The sequence below is a fragment of the Sardina pilchardus genome, chromosome 5, assembly GCF_963854185.1.
Source record: "Sardina pilchardus chromosome 5, fSarPil1.1, whole genome shotgun sequence".
NCBI classification, from domain to species: Eukaryota; Metazoa; Chordata; class Actinopteri; order Clupeiformes; family Clupeidae; genus Sardina; species Sardina pilchardus.
This window is the reverse complement of record NC_084998.1, coordinates 16,614,977-16,642,739: the sequence shown is the minus strand read 5'-3', so window position 1 is coordinate 16,642,739 and position 27,763 is coordinate 16,614,977. Positions and strand designations below refer to the sequence as shown.

General features: G+C 47.1%; 1 protein-coding gene across 1 annotated transcript in view; it reads right to left on the bottom strand.

The window, feature by feature from the left end:
- The window catches only part of dlg2 (discs, large homolog 2 (Drosophila)), a 129,206-nt gene extending 101,865 nt beyond the window's left edge, over positions 1 to 27,341 (bottom strand). The window contains exons 1-4 of the mRNA XM_062536680.1: positions 27,213 to 27,341; positions 6,889 to 6,978; positions 5,284 to 5,445; positions 3,061 to 3,120 (exon numbers count right to left, since the gene is read on the bottom strand). Of these exons, the coding sequence (XP_062392664.1) occupies positions 3,061 to 3,120; positions 5,284 to 5,445; positions 6,889 to 6,978; positions 27,213 to 27,242 (342 nt within the window). The 5' untranslated portion in view covers positions 27,243 to 27,341. The remainder of the gene's footprint in view (positions 1 to 3,060; positions 3,121 to 5,283; positions 5,446 to 6,888; positions 6,979 to 27,212) is intronic.
- Between the last annotated feature and the right edge of the window lie 422 nt (positions 27,342 to 27,763).

Genomic DNA, 27,763 nt, shown 5'->3' with positions numbered 1-27,763 from the left:
AATCATATGCATATGACAAATAAACATCCTTGTATCCTTGACGTCAGGAATGTCGCAGAAAAGGGTATTGTTTGGAGGGGAGAGCCGAGTCAGAGTCACTTATCCCACCCAGGGCTGGCGCTAAACCAGACAAAATCTGGCAGACGCGGGCACGGAGAGAGAACACACAGCTGTGCCCGGCCCGGACCGTAATCCCGGCGGAGCACATGGCACGGCGCACAACACCACCCGAGTCGACACCTTAACGCCTTCCTCCTTTTTCTCTCCCACGCTAGGCTACGTTTTGTGTGCTTTCTGCAAGCTCTCCTCTCACTCCTGTCACTCTCCACACAAGCCACACAATGACATGCCACAATCAAGGCCTGGCGCTGAGACAGAGGGGTGGGTGGGTGGGTGACGTGGGTGTGGGTGACGTGGGTGTGTGCGGGCTGTGGGTGGTTGGAAGGAGGGCGGAGGGGGGGGGGGGCTCCTCTGTAATTATTTCAACAGGGGAGACGAGGGGAAGTGACAATCAAGACGGAGGCGGGCTCCTGCTCCTCCGCGGGAGGCTCGGCTCAGAGACAGGCTCCGGCATGCTAATGATCTCGCTGATAAATGCCAGTCACCTGCTGAGGCTCGCCGCTCATCTCCAGCCCCATCGCCGAGGCTTTGGCGGAGCAGGAGCCTTAACACGGGGTAGGAGACACGCCACGTCTCACCCTCATTTTCTAGTCCGCAACAGCAGGACAGGCTGAGAATATTATTAAAGGAATAATTTGGTCTAAGAACAATGGTCTATTTTGAGGGATGATAACCAGTGTGAACTTTCACTGGGGATCAAAAATGACATTAGTCAGAGTAGTTCTGAGTAAGACTGGAGTGCGCATTAGCAGGGGAATGGGCATATTGCATAGCCTTGGGGGCAAGCTCACTACGTCAAAGTAAATTGCCACTTTAAGCCACTGACTAGGCTGCAAATATCATTACACTTCTGTGCTACTGTGGGGAGGGTCACTGCAGAGACACAGAAGTGTTTTTAACTTTGTGAGTGCACAGAGAGGGTATGAAAGGACTGTTTGAGCACTCACAGCATTTCCTGTTCACTGCCATCTTGCTAGGAATCATCAGATGGCAGTGACTGTGGGAATGATAAGGTAATGCACTGACTACTCTTCCAGTCGCTACTCGTCGCTACTCGTCGCTACTCGTCGCTGCCATCTTGCAAGTGGAGTCCTAGCAAGATGGCGGCAACCAGATAGGTAACCAAATAGGTAAAGCACTGATAGTCCTTTTTATACCCTTTATGTACACTTTGGTTTGTCTGCAGCGACCCTCTCTATAGTAGCACAGAAGCTGTTGTTCTTAGACAGAACTACTCCTTTAATTTGTTGCACAATGTTCCTGAAACTCACAAATGAAAAAGATTCTAGCATAGTAAAGGCAAATCTCGTTGGACAAAACACCTGGACTATTTGAATGATGTTCTTTGTGGTAAGGGTGGTGTGTCTGTGGGCAGTTTGTCTTGGGGCAGCAACTATTCCATTCAAAATTTGATTTAATGCAAATTAATAATCCAGCGTACTATAGATCTACTGTACATCACCTAAATGAGTCACTTCTTTCCCAAACAGTGGAAAGCAACAAAGTCCTCTATGAGTACAACCATTTTACTCTTGGGGTCTGTCCAATTAGAGAATTTTATTAAAGCCATTCTTCACCACTGGTCCCAAGGCCAGTGCACTGATAGGGAATAGCACATTCTCGCTCCTTAGGGTTTATGCGGCTCATGTATAATAGAATGAAACTGCTGGTTTCAGCTTGTCTTCTTCTGCATAACGGATCGACGCCCGCTTTCTTCCGCCACAATACAGAGCTGGGAGAGACTTTGGAAATTGCTTTCAGCCGAGAAGTCAAAGTGATTTCGTTTTGCCTTGAATGGTGCGGAGGAAATGGGCAGCAAACTCTCTGTCTCTCCGTCAATGCACATCCGCGGTGCAGGTACAAAAGCGCTTGCGTTCCATGCTCATATGCGGTCCGTCTCACAACCCACCCAGCCCAGCTCTATGAGAAGGAACAGAGGCCCGGGGGCAGGGCTGAGGTGGAGGGATAAGAGAGATGGGCTCAGACAGACAAGCATCCTTATCGCCATGGCGTCCACAGCTGGGCTTCCATTCCTACCTTCATACCATTCCACTGCATTCCATTCAACTCATTCACATATTTTAAGCGCATTCATTTTTACATTTGGTTCAAGGAAAAAAATAAGGAGAGTGTGATTTGGGAATTAAAAGGGAGGAGTTGTGAACAACGGTGGGTTTAAACATTCAAGGCTGACAAAGCAGCTTTCATGGAAACAATTCTGATGAGCAGAAATCAGTTTTTCAACAACCTCACATTTTATCCTATGAAAATCGAGTGTTAATCCACCCACAACAAGTAAATTTGCTTATTTTCAATTCCACTTGAATTTCAAGTATTTCCATTCAGGATTTCCTATTCAAAAATCCAGGTAATCTCCACTTATTTGATATATTAATACCAGACATTGGCCTACCCCTCTCACCATAACCCAGAACTAAAATCATTTCTACTTTTGGCAGAACCTTTCTGCACTTGACAAAACCTTCTCAGCACACGTGAAAGCAGACCATGAAATAAGAACATTAAAACATTTTGAGAGTGACAAGTTGAATATGTCAGGCAGTAATATGTTGCTTGTATCATTAACTGTAACAACTTCAAAGAGGGAAAACTGTCTGCACCAGGCAGGTGTGAAGTGAATGAGGCGATCCAATTTCCTGCCTCACCCAGCATGAAGCTGAGATGAATCCCTCAGTGATTCCCTGTGGATTGGATACAGCTGGAGCATAATACTCTGTTTACTAAAGAAACCCAACTGCATAAATGTACCAAGCAAGCTGGATGAGAGTCAAGGCTGTGGTAAGTAACAGTCCTCACATTGTTGCCTAATGGCCTGTCCTCCTTGTCTTTTTTTTAGCAACACAAAGCTCGGCGGCACACAGAAACAAACACACATTTGTCTTTTTTTTTTCCAAATAAAAAATTAAATGAAAAACTTGCCAGGTAGTTTGCTGCTGTCACACCCGGGTATGTAAGATCATAACGGGTAACCAGTGCAGGCTGCAGGTGAGAAATAAAAGACAATATCACCAGCGAGTACGCAGAAACGAAGGGAACAAGAGATGAGTGAGAGGGAGGAGAAGAACCAGAGGATTATGAGGACCCAGTCACACTGCATGCGCCACGCTGGCAAGAGGAGAGAAGAGGAGAGGAGAGGAGAGGAGAGAAGAGGAGTAGGAGAAGAGAGAGAAAAAGAGAAGGGAGGATAGAGGGAAATATTCAAAGAAAAGAAGAGAGGGAAGAGAGGAGTGTTGTGGCTGAATGAGAACATGAAGGAGAGTGAGACTTCCTGCATGCCATGGATGAGGAAGAGCCTCTATGCACCGCCATAAAAGTCTGTGCCCGCACCGATCCCACTCCAAACCCTACCTCAGCTGCCAAAGAAGCTTCTGTCCAATGGAGACACTCACTCTGCCCCCTCTACCTGCCTAGCCACACACACAGGACCTCTCACATGAGGCTGGGGATGGGAGGGGCAGTGGTATACTGTACAAAGTAAAGCCATACATGAATCCTCCATTTAACTGCTCTATCTGCCAAACACTGGAACAATGGCAACATTGGACTGCAGCGCTATTAAATCATCTGATAGTTGAAATCTGATGCTTTGCTTTGAATGCTAATGCTTTGAAATCTAATGCTAGGAAGGTGTGTGGAGTTTGTCTTTAGTATTTCTACACTTGAGAATAAACTATGCTTTACTTACCTTACACTGAGCTTACAGTATATGGAGCAAGGTTACCAAAGCAACAAAAACAAAGAAGTAACTGCTATCATGCCACTACTCTCAGAGCAATACAGCGTTTAGCCAAATGAACCATCATCTAAAAATGCAGATTTCCTTCCAGATGGAGGCAATGATGAGCCAGTGAGATCATTTGCATGCTTCTCCCAATCACTCAGGAAAGAATAGCAGATGTCTGTGGTCCTTGCCTTCTTAGCAAGAACAGTGTAGTCTTATTTCTGTTGCCGTTAAGGAGCTGATCAAAACTCCGGTAGAGTTTACGGTGACCTCTTCAGCTTGTCTTCTTGCCTGCTGGTGTCTGAGGTCAGAGAAGACGCTGGCTGGAGAGGCGACTAGCATATCAACTCGCCACAGCGGGGGACTGCTCTATTTTAAGACTGGAGTAAGGGTACACGTTTGGGTCAAGATCACCTTTCTCCAGGTTTTTTAATGAAATCAACAGAAATAGCCATCAGTGACCGTTGCTATCTACTGTAAGCATCCAATGACTGTCGAATGTATTTGAAGAAAATTAACTTGTCAATTAATTTCTCAAAATATCAGCTTAAAATGTAAGACTCCACAGTGCTTCAACTCCTTTGCAGTATGCAAAGGTCATGATGATGTAAGCTATAAAAAACCTACGGGCTCTTATAGGACTACTACAGTAAGGTCAGACATCAGGTTCTGTAAACTGAACTCATCAGACCATCATGCTGGGTGGTTAGTGTTTCATCCTGGAAAACAGGCGCCATCTAGTGTCTAACCTATCAAACTACAACAGACTGTACACAGCTCTGTCACACAGCGATCCAATCTTTGCAGATGTTACAAGACAAAAGCAGACTATGTACAGCTAAATTATACATCACATGAAAAGATCGGCAACAACAACCTAGGGTGCTATATAAAAAAAGCTACACTAACATTGTTTGTGACACTTAGTGAGGAAGTGTTTCCTTAAAAAGTGTAGAATAATTATGAGCTATCTACCAGAACCACAGTGAAAAATGACTTCCTAAATGGTTCTGTCAGCAGCAGTGTAGGGTTACATCTCACTTTTGGTTGCACAAGATAACAAATCAGTTGTCATCCCCCTTGACTGGCTTTACTTGATCGGTTGTGGTCATCCTAGGTCATCCTATGACTACCCATGTGGAATCGTTTTCATTTTTTGGGCTTTGGCTAGAGTGACGGCCGGCTTTAGGGGCTTAGCAGAGGCTGTCCAGAGACTCGGCACAGAGACCACAATGGCTTTGGACTGTAATGGGAGACGCACACAGAGTGAATGGACACACTCCTGGCCAAGAGAGAAGCAGAGAAAGAGAAAGGAGGGGGAGAGAGAGAAAGAGAGTGAGAGAGAGAGAGAGAGAGCGAGGAGGAGGAAGAGGAAGACACCATGGAGTCACGCACGGGCCGGCGACGGGCGAACCACTGACCTTGAGCGGCGAGATGTGGGAGTGGGACACGTAGCCGTGCACGTTCTCGATCTCCGACAGGTTCTTCTCCGACACGTGCACCAGCTCCGGCGCACGCACCTCATTGGTCAGCCGGGGGAAGCCGAGGTCCTGGGGCGGCGAGTCTTCATCCTGGTACCGGTACTGCCGCGAGAAGAGGAGGAGGAAGAGGAGGAGGAGGAGGAGGAGAGAGAGAGAGAGAGGAGGACAAGGAGAGGGGGAACGGAGAGGTGCATAGAGAGGGAAATACATGAACAAAGCAGATCAGATCACAGCAGGAACTTCATTTCACTTCATCTATTAGCAAAACTGGAGCAAAGTGTGCAAATCCTGCACAGCTGAGACGCAAAGCAAGGGATTCATCCTGTGAGGTAGAATGCAGATTAAGTTCCCTCATCAATGGGCTGCTCTGTGGGCAGCTGAAGATGTTAGTAGTCAATGGAACAGAAATTGCATGCACTTTCAAGCGGTGTGTAAATGTGATGTTCCCTGAAAAATGGTTTAGAGTGTTTACTTAGACAGATCATTACTAAAAATCCCTTTGACCACTTTTTCAGCACTAATGTGCAGCTTTTTCTCCACCACTCCACAAACAAAGTGTTAAGAGCCAGAAGAAACAGAACTGGTTTAAATGGAGATGATTCTCTCTGTGGTTACCGGTTATAATAATAAAACAGACACACATTCTAGGCTATAATTCCACAATCACTGTTCAGTAAATGAAATATCACTGGCGGCGGCGGCAGCGGCGGTGGAGGAGTATTTGGCATACGTGTTCTGGCTGAAAGCAGGCAGAGAGGCATTGAAGAGCAGAGAGCTGAGACGACGGCAGACAATGGAGAGAGAGTAGCCGGAAATCAGGATCCCACAGCCAGGCTACCGCTGAGCCAGCAGGGCCAGAGGAGCCAAGACGAGTGCAGGGCCCAAAGCTTGGTGCGTTCATGTAGCATTTGGCTGTTGCATATAATGTGATGGGCGTGATTTTGCTAGCGAGATTTGTAAAATGGCAACAAGTCAGAGGCTGACTAACCTGCATCATGCAATCAGGCCATGCGAATAAAAGAGAGACAGTGCTGTTCGGTGAAAAGCCATGCTTGGCAACGGATTCATGTGATGATGACAGTGTGTGTGTGCGAATGACTCAGTGAACGGATGATACTGTAAGCTCAGTGTGACGCATTTATGGGGTGAGATCGTCGCAATGATGGCAAGCGCACAATAAGGGTTCTTGCTCTTTCCACAGATCAACTGGTTTTGAATTGGAATTGTTTTATTCCCCCAAACGTTCTCAAAATGTATATATACTTTTTTTTGTTGTTGTTAAATTCTGGTCATACAGGTGTGGAAAAACGTGGGCTATCGGAAGCCCATAACTTTCCACAGTTTTTCCGACCTTTGCAAGAACCATGTGAGTGAATGTAAAAGTGGCACGCGTGCATCAAGCAGCTGCCCACGGCGTGGGGCACAGACGGGCACAGCTACAGCTCAGGAGGGGTAGAGATGGGGTAGCGATGGCACTGCCCACCCCCAACACCCCCCTCTCTCTCTCTCTCTCTCTCTCTCTCTCTCTCTCTCTCTCTCTCTCACCCATGGAGCGCTCATCAGGGCCGGGTTCATACATGTGGAGGGCGGCCCCAAGGGCGGGGACTGGGAGCCCTGCACCGCAGCCGGCCTGTTCTGTGGACAGAGAGAGAGGAGGCCTGCCGTGATCACCGGGCAGCCACACAGTACTGACCAAAACACATATATATATATATATATATATCAGTCAACAACACACTTGGACGGGAAAAAAAAAACAGCAGCACACACCACTCGCTATTCCCTAACAAACACACACACACAGGCACTCACATGTGCACAAACACAGACAGACAGACACACACACACGCACACACACACACGCACACACACACACACACACACACAAGCACACACGCACACACGCAAGCACACACGCACACACGCACACGCACACGCACACGCACACGCACACGCACACGCACACGCACACGCACACACACACACACACACGCACCCGCACACACACACACACACGAACACACAAAATCGAGCTGGGAAGAAGCCCTGCCTCAACACAGACATCAATCAGTTTATGACACAACACATGGGTGTAAAGACAGATAGAGACACCATGCCATCACATATAAAACACATATATTAAGACAGGTCTACACACACTAGACAGCAGAATCAATTATCCCGATTCAAAAATGCAAATATAAGACATTCAGGTGTAGGATCACATTGAATTATAGAGCCAGCAAGGCAGTTCTATCATCTCAGAGCAGCTAACCAGGACAGGGGAGAAGAGTAGAAGAGGAATACTGTGAAGCACATTTGATTTAATCCGATACACCAAATAGATCAAAGGACATTGGCATTGCTAAAGCACAGGACCAGTCAGTGGCTGCAATACACCAGCCACACCACAAGGTGGAGCCCTCACTACAATCATTTCATGTAACCATCCCTGTGGAATCCTGAGGACTGATATAAAAAAAATTAGCCATTTATAGGTATTTCTCTTGTATTCTGAATATTCTGTTCTCCTTCGTTTGAGTAAAATCGCTGAAGAGGACAGAACGGCTTCAGCGCTACCTGAGGTGTCTGTCTGGTGAACTTTATTGCAAATGAACAGCTTTTAATCGCTCCTCTGCCGAGCCTCTTCCCACTCATCCACTGTACTGAGCACTCACACAATACAGTACAATTCATCATAAAAGGCAAACAGCCAGCTCTCTCTGAATGAGCCTCAGCCTACACGCGCCAGCTTTTTCTACCATGGCCATGAATAAAAATGTTCCCCATTTAGCATAAGATTCCTGTAGTATTCTATGAACCATAATTGCATTTCAGTAACTCACAGCCCACATGCATGCCAACGGATATAGAATAGTCGCTGATGTTTAAATTCTCCCGTTATGTAAGTCCATACATGAGTAATTATACACCTTCATTTATCAGTGGGCCCAAGTCCCATCAGCAGGTCTACATTGTGGTGGCCTATTTTAGCTCCAGCTGTGAAAAATGGCCTCATCCATAACTGTGGAGCTGTGGAGGGAGGAGAGATCCTACAGAGCGGGGTTCTACTCGGATCTCAAAAGAACACTGGATCCAGCAGAGCGGGGTTCTAATCGGATCTAAAGAACACTGGATCCAGCAGAGCGGGGTTCTACTCGGATCTCAAAAGAACACTGGATCCAGCAGAGCGGGGTTCTACTCGAATCTCAAAAGAACACTGGATCCAACAGAGCGGGGTTCTACTCGGATCTCAAAAGAACACTGGATCCAGCAGAGCGGGGTTCTAATCGGATCTTAAAAGAGCACTGGATCCAGAAACCCAATGTCCTCGGCCCTATCAACAATGATACCAGTGCTTTTCAAACGGTTCCAAGCCTTTGAGATCACTTCTGTATACCCATCACATAGATTTACATGTGAAATCACATCTCACATCACATATTTCTCAATGACATTAAACAACTTTAACCTGTTTCTATGATATCTGTTAATTTTCTCCCCACTCTCACAAAACAAAATCTATAGCAGCTCAGTTTCCGCAGAAAAGCGAAGCCTGGCTATCACCAGAGTAAGCTCAATCTTTTAAAATTGAACATTAGTCTGGGGAGTCTGTGCTGAATTTCTACTGCACAAGAGACATGATCAATGGGTATAGTTCAAACGACTCTGTACACATTTGAATAGTCCTTCGAGCGACCAATCAGACCAATGATCCTGGTGCGCCTGGTGGATAAGCTAGTTTGTGATTGGTTCCAGCAAATGTGGACAGGACTTCCAGCCTGAGCTGCAGGGCGAAATCAAATCGCCGGCAGATCGGTCTGGGTTTACCCAGTCTACTAATAGGGGTAAAGCTGCATTCACATACGTCGCTACTCGCCCATCTCTGAGCGAGAACTGTCAATGTAAAGTGAATGTGTTCTAGCTGAATGTGGCCAGGACAGGCGATGCGAGGACTAGCGATGCGATGTGGGCGGGTACAAAGTTAAAATAATTTTAACTTCCAGCGATGCGAGTGAAGCGAGTGAAGCGAGTACCAAATCAGAATGTAGAATAGAGATGATTGACAGTTAACTGAAGCGAGGAGCGATGTGCGAGTAGCGACGTATGTGAATGCCCCTTAAGTAAGCACAACTAGTCCCATGAAAAACGGCCCTCACTGCCGTGTCAGCTGTGGAATTAGATGCTCAATCCAGAGTTCTTTTGAGATCAGGGATCTTACAGTTGGCCAGCCAACCTGAACCAGTGTCCAAACAGGACAGAGGACCGTGACAGGGTGATACTGAGGGGTTGGAGTGGGGGTAAGACCAGGACCACACACAAACACACATAAGCTCACGCACACACACACACACACACACACACACACACACACACACACACACACACACACACACGCACACACGCGCAGACACACACACACGCACACTGCACACACACACACGCACACCGCACACACAAACACGCACACTCTGTCACCATGTCATTCATTCCCTTAGTAGTTTTGCGTCACCCTCACAACATGTTTCTGCGCTCACTGAAGTGAAAACTGAGCTTGCAAAATGAAGGCCGGTAGGGCAGACGAGCCTGGCACGCACATCACCTCCATTACAGAGAGAGGGAAACAACCTTTTCTTTTTTTCCACTTTCTCATTTTCAATAGTTAGTCAAAGTTGGTCTCACGATGACATCTCTCAACAGTGGCGTATGCATTCAATTAAACAAATGACATTCCATGTTTGGACATACATACTAAATCCTCAGGCATGCACTATTTTCAGAGACCGCTATTGGACTCCTACTACAGGCATTTTACACTTTGGCAGCTGGGGTCTTTGTGTGTGTGTGGCACGCTGCTCTTTCCAACAATTAGCCTATCCAGCCAGGCCGATCGGCAAGTCCCAGCCCGCGGAGGCTTTCCCCCGAGCCGGGTTTGGCGAGGCGTGAGCCAGAGAGGCAGATAAAGCACTTAGTCTTGATAATACCATGGCGTGGCATCAGTGGCACAGATGGGCACCTCGCGGACTGGGTGGCATCTAACCCTCAAAAAAGGCACGGCATTGCCAAGCGTTCGCAAAAACAGCCGCATTTGCTAATTCCATCTTTATTTCTCTCAAGTCTCTAATAATAAGATCATAAAATAATGAATGGCAGATGTCAGAACTAATTACGTATTATTATTGTTTACATTCATACAGTAATGTGACCGAGGCTGTCCAATTAAGGCACATACAGTAGAAACGATGGAGGGTTTTTGCTTGTTTGCATGCTGCTCCTCTCTGGCAGAGATAGCAGCAAAACGGTGCTGTTTGGGCGCTCATAAATGAGGCATGGGCTTAGAGCTCGTGGGTGAGGAAGGTCAGGCAGAGACTGGAGAAACTGCTTTAATTGGACACTCCGCAAAATGTCTGCCAAGACACTACACACATTCAGACAGCGCGGCCGAGGGGTTATAAATGCCTGTGTTCAGACGCACACCAGAGTTGGTGCAAAAGCACATTTCAGTTGCAGTAACCTGGAAATGGCCTCGGAGGGAAAAAAAAGCAGCATATGAACATTTTTCCAGGAAAACGAGAACAAGAACATCAACATCAACGACGACAACAACGTCGACGACGACGACAACAACAACAACGACAACAACAACAACTGGGATACTGTGGCATGTACCTATCCCTCTTTTCTGATTGTCACCTTTTCTGTACAGGCAAGGTTTCTGGTTGAGTGATGAAGAGAGTGTGACGTCACAAAAAAAACTCAGAGTGTCAACAGAAACATTCAAAGAGGCGCTGATCATCAGGGAGGAGAAGCCTTTCACTGCAGAAACCACGAGCAGCAACAACAACACAACAGCTTCAGGTAGCAAACACAACCGACATCAGTTTGTTTCAAAACAGGGAAGGAAAAACAATGTATTAACTGGGCATTGGTCACGTCTAAATGCTCTCTAAGTACAGTACATTCACTAAGAACAGCCCGGTTACTGTGTGGTCCATGGTCATTCTAGAGTCTTCAAGAAAATTGTGATGAGCAATAAGCTAGAAAATAAGATGGATGTCCTCTCCATTGGAACAGGACAAAGACTGGGGCATGTTTTGCATTATACCTGCGCTGTTTTGGATCCGCACTGTGAGTGGTCACTCAAGCCTGGACATATTTGAGAGGCTTCGACCCAAGGCACCCTCAGGGCACACTGTGCGCTGGTGAAATAAAGGGAACGTCTCTTTACAATACTCTACAAGCATTTAAACACATGCAGAGCACAACTGTCAGTACTGTGGAGGACACATATAATACACTTTGAGAGGAGAAGACACTCGCTGCCACACACACACACAAAAAAGCCGCAGATTCTTAAGCATGTTCCTGTTACAGTGCAAAGGGACGTGTCACAAAAACAGAGAGAGAGAGAGGAGAGAGAAAAGAAAAGAAAAAGCGCGATCGCTCTCCTCTCCAATGAGTCATGTTGGAGCGTTCATCACACAGCTGCCATTATTTACTCTGTGTGGACAGATGTGCTTCCCACAGCACATCACGCTGCGATGGCCCAGATACGTCTCCTCCTCCTCGGCATCCACGCTACACTTGTGTACTGTAGGCACAACACTGCTCTCTCCCCTTCCTCTTGCACATTCTGCCTGCGCTACCGCTAACCCTCATGGGCTTGATACGGATGCTAGCCTCGCTCCCTCTCCAGCAATGCAGCACCTTTGTAGTCAGGAGGTCTGTCAGGCATGTAGACACACGCAGCCGACGACTGTATGCTATTTTTTGCTGTTTGCAAAATAAACACGCTAAATAACAGCAACAAGACAGGCCTAGAGACGAATGTGGATTCACTACAATTTGTACACAAGTACATGAAAAATATTTTTACCACCTTGCCAACCGACACCTCAAAAAATGAGAATCTTAAGTCACGTTAATTCCATGTTAATATCTATATATACTGTATATACACACACAGTACATTTCTATTCGCTGTGGGAAACTTAGACACACACAAGCCTAGACACACACAAGCGTGTCTAAAATACATTCATCCCATGCCACGGCTGAGATATATTCCCCATGATGTTCGCCAAGCTGCTCTGCTGCGGTGCCTCCTGTAGCCGGTGTAGGGCTGAGGCACTGATGTATGGTTTAACCATGAGTGATTCATGCTCCGGGGTAGAGGCCATCTGACAGCTGCTTTAAACGCTAGGAAATGTCCTTTTGGTTTATAAAGACAAATGCGAGACTGAATACATAATGAACCACTCAGGGGAAAGGGGACCTATTTATATACCCGGTGCAAAAGGAGGAAAAAAATCAAAATAAATGTTGTTCATTAAGAGATGGGGGGGGGGGGGGGGGCTTACAAACCACATGCAGTGTAGCCACATGTAATTCGACACTCGTAAAAAAAAGTAATTTAGGTGAACTTGTTCAATTATAAAGCTAACGACCAGAACGTATGAATGTGGTGCTTATAAAACAGGGAAGAAAATAAATGCAGCCCATCCGTAGCGAGGCATGGTGACGAGCCAAAGGTCAGAGAAGTGGAACTGATTTAACTCTCCATGATTCCGGGGACATTTCATATGAAACGCACGGATAATAACGGGATATAAGCATACACAGACAAACTGCACGCATTGGTGTGAGGCATGGAGACCTCTAAATAGCATCCTGAAGATCTACGCCGGCCCTGAAACTAGAGCTATGACTCAGAATTCCTTGATGGCCATTGTATTAGGAGGCTGCTATCAGCCTGAGAGCCCAGAGGCAAGGCCATGGCTCATAACAGAAACCACGAGAATGCTGAGAATGGGGAAAGTTCCTTTACTTAAAACTACGTCAAACACAAATGCACACGTCACGCACGCAGGGACACACATACACGGCCCCACACACACACACACACACACACACACGCATACGCACACGCACACGCACACACGCACACACACACACACACACATGCACACACACACTTGGCTATGGTCAAATCAGTTGCTATATTACCAGTTCTTATCATAGCGTTGCACATACATTAGTCATTATGCATGCCAGTGCGATCCAAACTTGAACTTGAACGTACAGTATGTAACGGGAGTTTTCAGCACCGTGACACTTGAGCATGAACGTACTGTATGTAACGGGAGGTTTTTTTTGCTCTTCCTCTGTGTTGTTTTCAAAACAAAATGACTCAGTGTGCTCACACATGCGAGAATGCTCTCCTGTTGCACAGTACCAGAAAGAGACAGGGGGAGAACTGTCATCCACTTTCGTGGGCATAAGCCCCACGCCATACCTACGCCACACCCCCTGCTCCCTACACAACCGTGGAAAAATAAAGAAAATGCTATACTTAAAAAAAAATAAAACTCAACTCATGTGAGAAAATTCAGGGAAGCGACATTATTCCTGCTACATACACATGCACATGTGCACACGCACACGCACACGCACACGCACACGCACACGCACACACACACACAACATTAACCCTGCTACATCCGTACAGTAGAGAGAAGATGCTGTGGTGCTGTAGAGGCTGAGGGCATCAGTGCCTGCTGATGTATCAGAACATACAGATGACTGGCTTTGGGGCTTTGGGCCTGTTGAGGGATGGCTAGGAGGAGACTCCGCATCATTACTGGTCAATGAGTCAATGAGACACTACAGGCATTACTGTACAAGCAAGTGAAGTGCCTACATCAGCATCACCATTTGCCTTTCAATTAAGCGCTTTAGGGGAAACTGTATTTAATATTTAGCGCTTGTATATGTATATAGTCCGACAACTGTTTCTCTGTAAAAGTGCATTAATGTATGTTAAAGAGAAGATGTGCATTGTGCTTGGGGAGGTTTCCACTGTAAGTTAATGTGAACGCTCTGTGTCAGTACGAGTGTGAGTGAGTGAGTGTGTGCGCGTGTGTGTGTGTGTGTGTGTTGCGCTGCTATAGCAGTGGCGATCACGTGCCGCAGTGGTTTTCTCCTCTCTCTCTCTCTCTCTCTCTCTCTCTCTCTCTCTCTCTCTCTCTCTCTCATTCGCTCATTCGTTCGTCCGCCCGCCCGCTCGCTCCTTCGCTCACTCCGGCTCCGCTGGGGAAGGCCAGATGAGACGGGAATGGGAGGTGGCATGGCTGCCGGCGAACTGCGGGCTCTGCGCGGGATGGTGCGGAATCTCCTCGCAGTTGTGTGCGCTGACCCCCTTTCCCCAGCGACACACACCGACACACACATACACACACACACACACACACAACTTATCCCACTGGGCGAACACTCAACCAGTGGCAGTGCCAGGGCTCTGAGATGGGTGCGGACAGAGTCCACCCCAAAGCCTCCTAATCCTCCTCCTCCTCCTCCTCCTCATCATCCTCCTCCTCAGCTCCCAAATGCACATAGCGAGTGGGGACCTGCTGCATCCCGGGGGAGTGTGGATGGAACCCTGGGATTTAAAATGACGGCAGAGGAGGCATGGGAAAATCACACCGACTGTTTTGAGATACTCACATATCAATTAGAATTGCATGTAGAATTCAGCTTAATCTCTAATCCCTATCTGTAAACCAGACTCAACACATCGCTGTCTACAGTGCATGTACTGTATGGTCTGACTAGCGTCTTGCTTCATCTGCAATTTCACTCCATTAAATTGGAGCAAAATGTTTGTGCTAATATGTAGCTGTACTATAGCTTTCATCTTCAAAGGGGAGTGGTAAGGCCTAGTCTCCAAAGCTGTCTGAGTTAAGGTGTTCGCCATCGAGTAGCAAAGCTCATCACCTCAATTGCCAGTCTCCAGCTAAACTCCAGCTCCGGCTAAAGTGTGAGAAATATACTTAACGGAGTATATCAAAGACTTACGGTATACAACCACAAAAAATGTGACACAGAACTTAACATTTCAATATTTCAGAGAAGACTCCTTGGCTGGATAAGCTGGAGCAGGTTAAGCCTCAGATGAAATTGCCCCGAAGGCCTATAGCTGCGCTAATCCAGCGCACACTTGGCTCTGCCGTGTGGATTACGTGTGAAGTGTAATGTAAGAAATGGTAAATTATGGGCTAATTAAAGCAAGGGGGAGATAATGTATTCATAAGCTGGAGCGCCACATCCAGTGAGTTTAACCCACGTCAACCCCCCCCCTCTTTTTTCTCTCTTTCGCTCTCTCACTCTCAGTCTGAATCTCTCTCTCTCTCTCTCTCTCTCTCTGACTCTCTCTCTGACTCTCTCTCTCTCTGACTCTCTCTCTCCCTCTCTCTCTCATCCCCCTTCTGTCTCTCCCCTCTTCAGTAATGAGTGAGCACCGCGGGAATGTGGGTTACTACGACTACTCTGAGCAAGTCAAACTCACTGTGGCAATCCAGAAGAGGAACATCAGCAGCATCAGCAACACTCCCATGCACGCACACCTCGTCGTCCCTCCAGTGATCCCCAGGACCCTCCTCCTCTATCCACATCCCCCCACACTCCTCCATGCCATATTTCTGCACGGGGCCATGTCATCACAGGGCTCGCTGCTCCATATGGGAGCGTTTCCTGCGTCCAGCTCGAGGGCATCGAGGCTGCCATCCTCTACGATGGCAGTGCAAGACAGCCATGTGCACAGCAACGTTAAATGCCAGCACCCCCCTCCCCCCCGCCCCCCCTGCATGATTCACATTAGAGAGACAATCTGAATCACCTTATTAACGTGACCGTCTCCACTGACAGGCACACAGGCTGGAAATAACAGACTGTGAGTAGAAATGAGCTGACACAGAAAACAATACGAAACTATTTCAGGCATTTACATGTGAGACTGTTAAAAGACACACAAACAGTCAGAGCAAGAGTTAACTCACAAAACACACAGCCTATATCACACAGCTGGTCTGGGTCCAATACAAAATTCTGTTTAAATAGCTCAATTCAAAGTAAAATGACAGTTTAGCCCTTCTGTGGCTAGAAGAAAGCTTCTGTAAATGACAGCATGCACAGACATAATGTCTTGAAAACTTCAAAAGGTGGAGAAACATCCGCACTGACATCTTATGCTACACACACGTACACAAAAATAAACTCCACTTGACATGTTAAGAGTAATTCTACAGTGAGCTAGGCTAACGTAGTAAGCAATGATTTCAACCACACATAGCATAAATTTGATTCCAGTAAGCAGTTGTGCCCTACCTTGCATCCAAACATCAGCGATAGCCTGTTGTTGGAGCAGGCTATTTTACAGTGGCAGAGCATGGGGTAGAAGCACTCTGGGTTTTTGACAATGGGAGACATTCCTTAGGTGGCACGAGTGCAGCACTTGCTCTAACGGAAGCACCAGGAGAGACGCTTCACTCCTGAACGAGTCTTACCCGTGCATGCACACGCAAACACACAAACACTCTCATAAATCACGCACTCTGTCACACACACAAACATACACACGCAAACTCCCTCTCTCGTTCACTCATGGAGCCAAAGAGTGTACGCCAGCTGGATTCCTCTCTCTCTCTCTCTCTCTTTCTTTCTTTCTCTCTCCCTCTCGTATCCACTCACTCGCTCTCTCCTCATCACTTCTCTTCCCTGTGCTTGTCCATTCAAAGCCCTAATGCCTCTCAGAGCCTGACTGCCTGCCTCCCTGTCTCCTCCTCCTCCCTCTCTCTCTCTCTCTCCCTCCCTCTCTTTCTCTCTTCCCTTTTCAAGCACAGCTCTGACTCAGCCTATTCTGTGGCTAGTGCCTGACAATTATTCCCTGCATGACATTATGTCTGCTTCTTCACAACAAGGTTTATTATTAATAATAATGATGATAATAATAATAATAATAATAATAATAATAAGGTTTGCTGGTTAAAATCATATAAATGATATATATTTGTATAAAGCGGCTACAAAAACTCAACAGGAAGGCAAGCTCTCATTCTCCTTCAGAATAACACATCAGTCAAGTAAACTGCTCGTGACCTGTCCATATTAATGAAGCAAACTTTCACAGCATGATGAAAGTCTCAAACTCTCCTTGCCGTTTAATATTCCATTAGCTCCCGCATGGTAATAAACAAATATCTCACCGTATTCATGAGGCACTGTTAACAACCCACTGACTCTCTAGCAGAGCTAAATGAATGATACATTCAAATCTAAAAACACTCAGGAGAAGGAGGATGTTCTCCACTTTAACCACGACCTTATCAAAACAGCTGGAACCCATTTACAGTTGCAGAGTGCTGATAGCGTTGTAATTGAGAGACACTGTGCCCCTATGTGGCTGCTCAACAGGACTGAATGTAAGCAATCTAATGGAACGGCCCTCTGGGAACGCTTTCTATCTATATTGCAATCGCTTTCACGACAAACACAGAAAAAGAAAATGGCCATTTTCAAGATGCAGCAAAGGATTGGCTTATCTCAAACCTCCCTGAAGCTGCAAAGGAAAAAACACACAGTGCTCCGCACTAAATCGACACTAAATCTAACTCGTACTGTAAATGGGTTGCAAAAACCCTAAACATGATCGGAGACAAAATAAAAATAGCGATGTACAGACTCAAACCCCAACTTCGCCTGAAAGTAGAATGGCCAAATAGTGAGCCTCTAAATATACCCGCGCCTAGTGAGGATGAGCGTGAGTGGCCATGCCTGTGCCCGTGGACCCGATGCCAGGGCACTGCGGAGGGGGCCCACTGCCGAGACGGGACAGAGGTGACGAAACAGGTGAAAATTGGAAAATTTCGTCGGACCCTGTCACGCTCTGGACTCACAAGGACCTCCTGCTTGGGCTGTTTTACTAAAAGCAGAAATACTACATCGAGCCCAAGCTGAGCGCTAATGCTGAGTGCTGATTTCCATTTTGGTCTGAATCACACCTCTGCTATGGAAAGCTAGCTTCAGCTCATCCCCGCTGGAAAACCTTTAACAGTCCTCCCTAAAAATTATGACCTCTGTCAGTGAAGTCTTTTTTTTGTAGTTTTTTAAACAGACTTTGACCTACAGGTCTAGTTTGTTTGCCTGAAAGGAGATAGACCAGAGTCTGTAGACAGAATACAGTTATTGTTGTTGAAATACAAAATGATAATATATTAAATAAAATAGAACATATTTTAATTGCTCATGATGATGCTTTTTCCCTATTTAGTCATCACAAGGGTCCATTCCCACATAGGATCTTCTGTTTTTCTGTTATATTCCAAGCACTAGAGGCAGCTCTCACTATGCAAGCATCAGGTAAAGCTTAGCACAACAGCATGTGAGATCATGTGATGCAATGTGATGCAATGATGGAGAACATCACCAAAGCACAGCAACACCACTCGCCAAATCCGTTTAGCTATGGCGCTCACCATGTCACTTAATCTTCCTCATGGTTCGAACCATCTATTTTTCAGACGCTAAAATTGCACCAAACACATAATCTAACATACAACATCATTGATTATAACATGCTTGCATGCCCCTGCTGCAAATCAGTCAGTAATCCTGCACGGTTGCTCTTGAGCGCAGGATGGCTTGATCAGGGCATACATGTAGCCTGTGAGGAGAGTGGGCGGGCGGGCGGGCGGGCGGATGGATGTAGTGTGCAGTAAAGCGGAGACTGCTGTATGTTAGCAGCAATGAGCCCTGGGATGTGCATCTGAGAACACACTCAAGCCTCTGAGCCTTAACTACTACAGGCACGCACTCACGCATCAAAACACAAACACTAAAGCTCACAGTTAGCTTCACACACACACACACGCACACACACACACACACACACGGATAAAGGATGACCCCGTTTTTGTAGTGCTTTAATGAAGTTAATACTAATGCAATAATTAAAAGAGAGCATACAGCAATTCAACTCTGAAAGGTTAATGTTGATAAATATTCATACACTATAAACAATGCAATAACTAACAGCATGGATGAACACACACACACACACACACACACACACGCACACACACACACACACACATACACGCACACATCAAAGCATATAATGCTGTCAATAAATGAAGCATCAAAATTCATAAGCATACCGTAGATTGTGATTAATGGTAAAGAAATTCCTCATGAACAAATTCTTGACGACTACCACTTAGATCAGGTTGAAAGCATTACTATCTGTCCACTATGATACTTGTAAGACAGAATAGAGACCCACGATCGTGCACATCATAATGCACATCTACATCTACCATCCGTCTGCAATAGGCGATGATCAGTGATGAATGAAAATGAGCTTTTTGGCCATTAGATGGCACAGTAGGACCAAAGTTCCATTAGCCATCTAGCAATCAGCCACCCTCGTGCCAATGGCCTCAGTTGCAACATGTACGCCACTGTGAACAGCATCAACTCAAGTTACTTATTTTCAAAGGACTGCATCACTAATCAGAGCAGTGGGTCTTGCTCTCTTTATGCAAATCCCCGCTTGTAAGCTCCGCATCGTAATATATTCAAAAGGGCAACATCTGCGTAATGAACCTGTGCCATTGATATGCAATCAAGGTGTTGGGAGGTAAATTACAATAACCCAGAAGCCGGTGGCATTTTTGGTTAAAGAAATAAAAAGCCACTTAGGCCCATTAGCGCAGAGGGTCTTCCATACGGAGGGCATTTGGTGAGAGCCCGTAATGGAGTGCCATTAAGCTCTGAGCACCTGCTGCATTCACACGGCCATGAGGAGGACTGAGGGGACGTTTAGAGGGGAGAGCGCCCATCGACAGTGAGGGAGAGAGGACAGCGCAGTGGACTAAGCTACGTCCGAGTCCGTTCGTGCCGCACCCTCGGAGCTTAGACAATTAGACGACCTGCTAACGAAAGGTCATGCAGGTCACGTCCTCTTCTCACGACTAGTGGTAGCGCTGACTTTGTGCGCAGAACTAAGCACTGATCAGGATCTCAGCCACATACAAATTCCTTTTTCATTTGCCATTTCTGTTTCTAAAGGCCCACTATGCAAGAATTTGTTTTCATATCGCCACTTTTCAACATTACTGGGTCATCTGATAGATGTTTTAATGGATCTCCCTGAACATTGAAAGCAAACGACATGAACGGGCTATTTTTCATGCTCAGAGTAATGATTTATTTAACCAGTTTGAGAGCTTTTCAAATTCCACCCCATTCATCACTAATGTACCAACCCCAGAGTTCCAGGAATGTCTGTTGGACTACTCTGCACATTAAAAAATGACACCAAAGGGATACCCAGTGCGTTGAGAAGTGACACCATAGGTCCTTGTTCTTCCCTGGTGCTTGCTATTCAAGCTGTGCATAACGTTGCAATCAAATGTAGCCTGTCACTAAACATGCCCTTCTTTGCAAGAGTCCCCTCACAGCCGAGAGAGGCCATCTCATCCCATATGATATCCGTTCCCTCAACAATCTCTCACATGTCAGTACCTACAGTAAGGTCACATTAGCAGATTTGTGACTCATAAAACAAGACGTACAGTATGCATGAAAGGATCCCTTTGCCTGTGCCTGATGTACAGTAATGTAGGAGGTGACGTGTCTGTGTGTGGAGAGAGGCATCTCACACTGCGACTTCGCTGAGGATCACTGATATGCCAGACCTCGTCACTATCAAGTCACTTTGCATTCCAATGGCTGCAGGGAGGGAGCTGCCTGAATAAACAGTGCTTTGATTAAATGTGTTCTAGCATGTTTTTACATGACATGCAATGAATCTTACAGAAGCCCAGCCCTCTCCCTCCACAGACTATACACAGCAACAGTACCCAATTATTACCTCTGCCAAGGAGGTCGTTTTCGATGCAATTTTCTCAGCCAGTCTGTACGTCTGCGTGATGGATTATGCAAAAACAACAATCTGGATTTTGAAGAAACTTGGCAGAAAAGTGTAGCACGGGCCAAGGAGGAACTCTACTCTATTTTGGAGCAGGTCTGAATCACATGGCAGATCCACACATTTACTTTCACTTTCGCCGGCACTGCGATACGGCAATGCCACATGTTGGGCTTGGCGCAGGTCTGACCGCCCTTCTAGCTCTTCTAGCAGGAAATTGCGCATCGTTGGCCACTGAGTGTTGGCACACACTCACTTCCTGGTGCTTTGTTGGATCAATAAGGCTTGCAAACACTGTGGCATCAGCTTATTGTCCATATCTTATAATATGGCTCCCCCTCTAAGTCCCCTCGTGCTGAGTGGCTTGTAAAGCCTGCAGCGAGTGGTGCATTTCCAACCCCCTTGTGGACGATGTCCTGGGGGTGGAGAGAGCAACATCATTTACAGCTCCAGCACTCCAGAAAGTACATCTCTGCGCTGAAACATTTCCTTGAGTGTACAGCCGTAGAGTCATAACTTTTGTCTCGCAGTAAGACTTTCGACAGTGCCCTGACCTAAACAAACTGTAATGCAGGCTTTTCTCCTGGGATAACTCTTAAGATAAACGAGACTGCGCCAAAGCCCTTGTGTCCAGGCAGCACAGACTCACAGGGAGATCAAAGCAAGGGGATAGCATGCCATAGGTTAGGACTGGCCAAACACAGGGCCATTTCGAAACTGCAGACAGACATTGGCCTAAGTGCAGCTCGTGATAGCAGAATACGGCATGTTCAACAGTTGCGGTTGCGCTAATAGCAGCCTGGGAGAGCTGTTGGTTTGCTGCATCAGCATATGCTGGAAAGTTCCACGGGAGGTGGAGAGAGTAGAGGACAGGGCACACGTCCTCAAGACTGAAGCTGCTTCTGTATACAGTGTTGGGAAAAAAAACAGGTGCGTCAGTAAATCAAGTGTCTTTCCGAGACTCCTGTAGGTTCCTGGGAGATGAAGGCTGGCACAGCACCAAGGACAGGAGTACGGCTTTCCAACCCGGACCTTCTTCTTCTTTGTGAAGTGGGTTGCCTTGGGGCGAAAAGCGTCTGCCAAATCAATAAAAATGTGAATGCAACAGAGAGCCTCATTTCACTTGCAAAAAGCTCCCTCTCCAGCTCCTCTCCACCAGGCCTCCGACGCCGCTTCCAACAGAATTTCTGCCGTAAGTTGGCAACAACAGCCCCATGCAACTCCACAGCCATATTAACTCCAATGCCCGATTTCCATCTCAAGGTGAAAGAACGGCCTCTGCAACATTCTGATGCTAAACTTAATTGTATGCTAGCCCGCAAATTGACAAGTGTGAGATGCTGAGAGAGGGTGGGGGCATATATTTATTCCGCAATCCCGTCCAACGATGCCTACCTGCAGTGGTGAGCCCTTAAGGCTTCATTAATATTTGATGGTACCTTTAATGGGAAACTCCCATCCCTGTGTCTGAGCAGACGCAGGGCAGGCTTGAACTACAGCAACAAAACAAGAGCAGAGAGACATTTCCATGCATCTTTTTTTTCTGGAATCCAGCTGAGCAATAAAACAGATTTATGCTTTTTTGCATAAAAAAAAATAAAAAATCTAGGCTGACTTTGTTTTCTTTGTTTGGTTTGCTCATAAAAGCACCCTTCATGTACAGTATGACTAGCGTGTGTAGCAAGCGCTCTACCTGAGCACCAGATTGGCTGAAGAATGCTGTAGGATGAAATGCGAGTGACTACGGAGCACACTCACACTAAGTGCTTTTCCACAAAAACAATTAAACGCAAAGACCTGCCAAATGTTTCATGCCAAAAAAAAAGGAGAGAGAGAGGGGGGAAAAAAGGAACCAGGCCTGCCGTAAATCTTTGCGAAGCTGCCGGTTTTCCAGAGCATCGACGTGTCCCAGCGGAGCGGGAGCAGGAACGGGAGCGAGGAACAGCTGCTCGTCCGTCCAGGCAGCCAAGCGCGGGCTCGCCCCCTGAGGAGCCATCGCTTCGCTCGGCTCGGCTCACGTCCGAACTGGACCCAAGAATGGCAGCAAAGAGAACATTCAATTGGACTTTGATTCCTAACAGCCCCCCCCACTCCTCCCGCTCTGCTCCCTTCTACAGTCCGTTTAATTATGGCGCTGAAGTCCAATTAAAAGTGCGTCTCGGAGGCGGCACGAGGGCATGGCATGAAAGGATCCAGGGTGTGTGTGTGTGTGTGGTGTGTGTGTGTGTGTGTGTGTGGTGTGTGTGGTGTGTGTGTGTGTGTCTGTGTGTGTGGTGTGTGTGTGTAGTGTGTGTGTGTGTGTGTGTGTGTGTGTGTGTGGATGTCTGAGCTGAGCTCAAAGACCTACTCTCCGCTCCCAGTGCTCGCTGTCGGCTGCATAACAGCTCCCCGCCACACTGGTAACTCTGCCAATTTGTGGGCTGTGCAGTAACGTCCTGTGCTGCACATCAATGCTTATCTCTTACAAAGGCAGCTATCAATGAGGAGCAAGCCTGTTTGGACTGGCTGCGGAGTCCCTGTTATGCAAATGGATCAATTAAAGACAGCCTAGAGAAAACAAGCATATAGGCTGACAAATGCATGAAGCACAAAGCCGAAACTCTATTCATCCATTACGGGCTGCTACTGTTCCAAATTTGTAAACAGAAAGTAAAAGCAACTGAATGACAAAAAGAATCACCTTCACACTGTATGCATGTGTTATTACAGCTGGTGCTACATTAGTACTGTATGTTTGTAGAATAATACTTAGTGCTAACATGCCTCATTATGTTGATAAACAATTATTTTCACTCTCTGAATGGCTCAGAGGCTTGTCTGAATTAATCAAACAAACATAATTACCAACAAGCAATTCACAAAGAGGAACGCAGTGGACGCTAGAGAGTAGGTCCGACAGAATTATCCTACAGATTTATCCTACAGATTTCAAATTTTCCCCTTAAGTTAATCACCTACAAGTTCAGGATCTGCAACATGACACCATTACTACTGTAGGTCTGGATCCTTTGGTCTCACAGCTAGCGGTGGAGGCTAGAGCCATGCTACACACAGAGACACGGTGGGACTTTGCGGTGTGACCACCTTGACTAAGTGCATTGGCAGCGGTGGGACACGCAGCGTCCAAAGGTTAAACAGAAAACAATCCCCCCACTGTCAGAGTGTCATTTCCACTCCGATTTATTTTTGTTTATTTGTTCACACAAATAAATTAGTTTAGCGTAACACTACACAGGCCCTGTGGTGAGGTGGTGTGTCATCATGGGGGTGGTGGCCGCCCTCTGTGGTGGAGTACACATTTTTACAGCTCCCCCCAATCTACACCCAACACCCCACACACCACACACACACACACACACAAACACCCCACACACACACAAACACCCCACACACACATACACCCCCCCCAACCCCCCCCCCCCTTCACACACATAATACTTTCCTTTCTGAGGTACAGCACCCTCCACATTGGTTTCCCTGACTAAGATGAGTAAAATAGGTAAAAATGTTTTGACATTTTATCTTAGTTTCACAATGCAAACAATGAGGGATAAACGCATTTATACCAAAAGCCCAGTAGAAAGACTGGTAGTAAGAGTAAGGCATGGTGAGCGGTGAACAGAGGAAAGTGCTTACTGTGCACTTTCACTTCAGAGGTGAGAAACCTTCGTCCACATCAAGCATCAAAATCTATTAAGGCCAGTGTGGAAATGTCGATAACTTAATCAGCAAAAGCACGGACTAATTAAAGAAGCAGAGACTCATTAAAAGACTGGTTTGAAGGGTTATGACATAAAACTCCACAGAGAGGCGAGAGGAGGCTGATTCAATACTGGCAAAGGCAGAACTCCAATACTGGGAAAGACAATCAACATACAAATATGGAGGATCAAATGAATATAAGACAAAAAAACACACCAAGAACTTTTAAGAGCTTTTTTTCCAATGTGTTGATAAGAGTGTGGATGTTACATACACCATCTTGGATGAAGTAATGGAGAATCACTCCACTAAGTGGGCCAACTTGCACCAGCCACTGTCACTTTGTGCTGCTTATGACAAATTATAACCAAAATTGGAGATGAAAAGGTTACGAAAACATCACAAATCAGCTGTCAGTTGGATCTCCTTCTGGAAACAGCAAAGACAAACACAGCCGCCTAAAATAAAAACATCAAGATAATCAAAAGGCAACATCTACAGCTACGGCTTGACAGCGTCGACTTCAGCTGCACATCACAGACTGATAATTCCACGTCAACTTTTAAGTGTAATGACAGATAGAGACTCGTCTTCCGCCGTGCTGTGATCATGAAAAAAGACTGATCACTCACTCACGCAAACCAAAGACATCATTACTTCCAATAAGCAGCAGCTGCATCACTGGATCGGAGACATTGAAGAGAATCAGCAGTCTCTAGGCACAGGCCTGTTTTTGATCATGCACCCCCTTTAATAAACATTTCTATTTGGCACATCCACATCTAAGAGGCTGATGTGCTTTAGTTCTCCGATGGAGGGGAGTCCCAGGAGGAGGTGTTATCTACTGCTAGGAGATACCTGTGCATGTGTGTGTGTGCGCTCGTGTGTGTATGTGTGTGTGTGTGTGTGTGTGGTGTGTGGTGGGAGGAGAGGGATGGGGGTCTGGGGACAGGAACAGGACATTTGTCTGTTTGCGGTTCCCTGCTTACCTCTCCAGGCCACGGAGAGAGAGAGAGAGAGAGAGAGAGAGAGAGAGAGAAAGAGAAAGAGGGAGAGAGTGGGAGGTAATCGGATCCAGCTCCCCCCGGCTCCCGTGCGAGGGGTGGACAGTTTTGCGGCGAGGGCCGAAACACGAGAGCCTCCCGGAACAATGGCCACATTCTGACGAGTGAAAGGGAACGGGGCAGTGGAAGAATGTGTCCGGTCCTCCTGATTGGGACTAATGAGGGGGGGGCCGAGAGGGTCGCGTCTGGCTTTTGCGTGTTTTGCTCTGTCCACTGGAAATGCAGCCCGCTACGCTAGCTCAGCGTAGCCCAGGTGGCCGCCACAAGCACAGCTGTCCCCCTTTAAAACGTCACCGCTCTCCAAATCCAAGTGGCACACCAGCCCCCGGGCCAAAACAAGCTAAGCATGTGAGCGCTACTTCCTGTTGCGTGGGGTGTGTGTGTATGGTGTCAGGCTTGACCGAAGTCAGGCCGCTGCTTGCCCCCACGAATCAGCTTCAGACACACGCACCCCCTCAACCCACCCCCCTCCGCCCCCCGACCCCCCCACCCCGCATCCAACAACATCCATCCACTGTCACATAATCCACTCCGGGGCGTCACGGAGCTTCCAGTCAAGCACACCGACGCTAAGAGCTAGCGCAGGCAAGCCCACACTCCAGCAGGGCTACAGCCTCCGCTACATGCTTTAGAGACAGCTCAGCTCAGGCTGCAGCCAAGCTGCTTGTCTGGGGAGTCGTTTTTCCATTTTAATGGAAAGACCCAGAAAGAGTAAGAGAAAGAAAGCAGGAGGGAGGGGGGGGAGGCAGAGAGAGAGGGAGCTGGGGGAGAAAGAGAGAGCAAAAGAGAGGAAGGAGGAGGGGGGTAGAAAGAGAGAGAGAAAGAAAGTGGAAAAAAGAACTGAAGACAAAGAGAAAATGAGGAAGACAGAAAGAGTGTTTGTGCCGTGCACACACAGAGATAACAAATACGAGTAGAGCAGGGTGTATAGAATTCGTTATACGAGTAGAAGAAGAAAGGAGAGAAGAAAGCGTAGAAAGAGAGCGAGAGAGTGAGTGAGGGAAGAGAGACTGCGAGGGGGGCGGACAGCGAGGGAGAGAGAGATATAGAGAGAGGGAGGGAGGAAAGTTATGGAGAGTTGTTACAGGGCAAGACTTTACTGCAGTTGTTTTTCTTCAGACGGAACCAAAAACTGAGAGTCTCCCTTTAAGCACAAACACACAAGACTTGCGGGGTCTTCCTACTTCACAGTGTGGAAAACTCAACCGAGACACTTAAGAGACTACTGCAGATTTTTCCTCACATTTTACTACTCTACGTGCAGCCCGTTCACACACCCCCCTTCCGCGACTTCAGCGAGCGCTCATCACTTATTAAGCAAGAGTTGATTTCCTTACCTCAGAGCTCTTCTCTCGTTCGTCCTGCATGGCTGTAAGAGTGTGCGTGTGTGTCTGTGTGTGTCAGTGTGTGTGTCAGTGTGTGTGTGTGTGTGTGTGGAGACTCTGAGGGCAGTTCGGTCTCGTTCAGCCGGGTGTGTTCTGGCTGCGTGGACTGGCTGGGCTCGCTCCGTGCGTCTCCGGCGCTCTGGAGGTGCTCATTGTGCTGGTGTCGAGGTGCGTGCCAGAAAGTCTCTCAGATGTGGGACAGCTACGAATTGCTTCCCCATCACTGCACCTACCACCACTATGCGGCAGTGAGCCCCCACCCCACCACTCCACCACCACCACCCCCCCACCCCCCTGACAGGGATCAGAGCCAAGGCAGAACCAACAGGCGAGGGAGGGAGGAGCACGTCTCCACCCGGACCCTTTTCACTGCAACACAGAGACAGCGTTCAGCCTCCCTTACTTACAAGCCTTAGCTGTGTGAGAAACTACCTTTCCAGCACATTCTACCTAAGCTGGGATGCGAAAAATCACTGGTGAGGTATAAGACACTGTCGCCACCC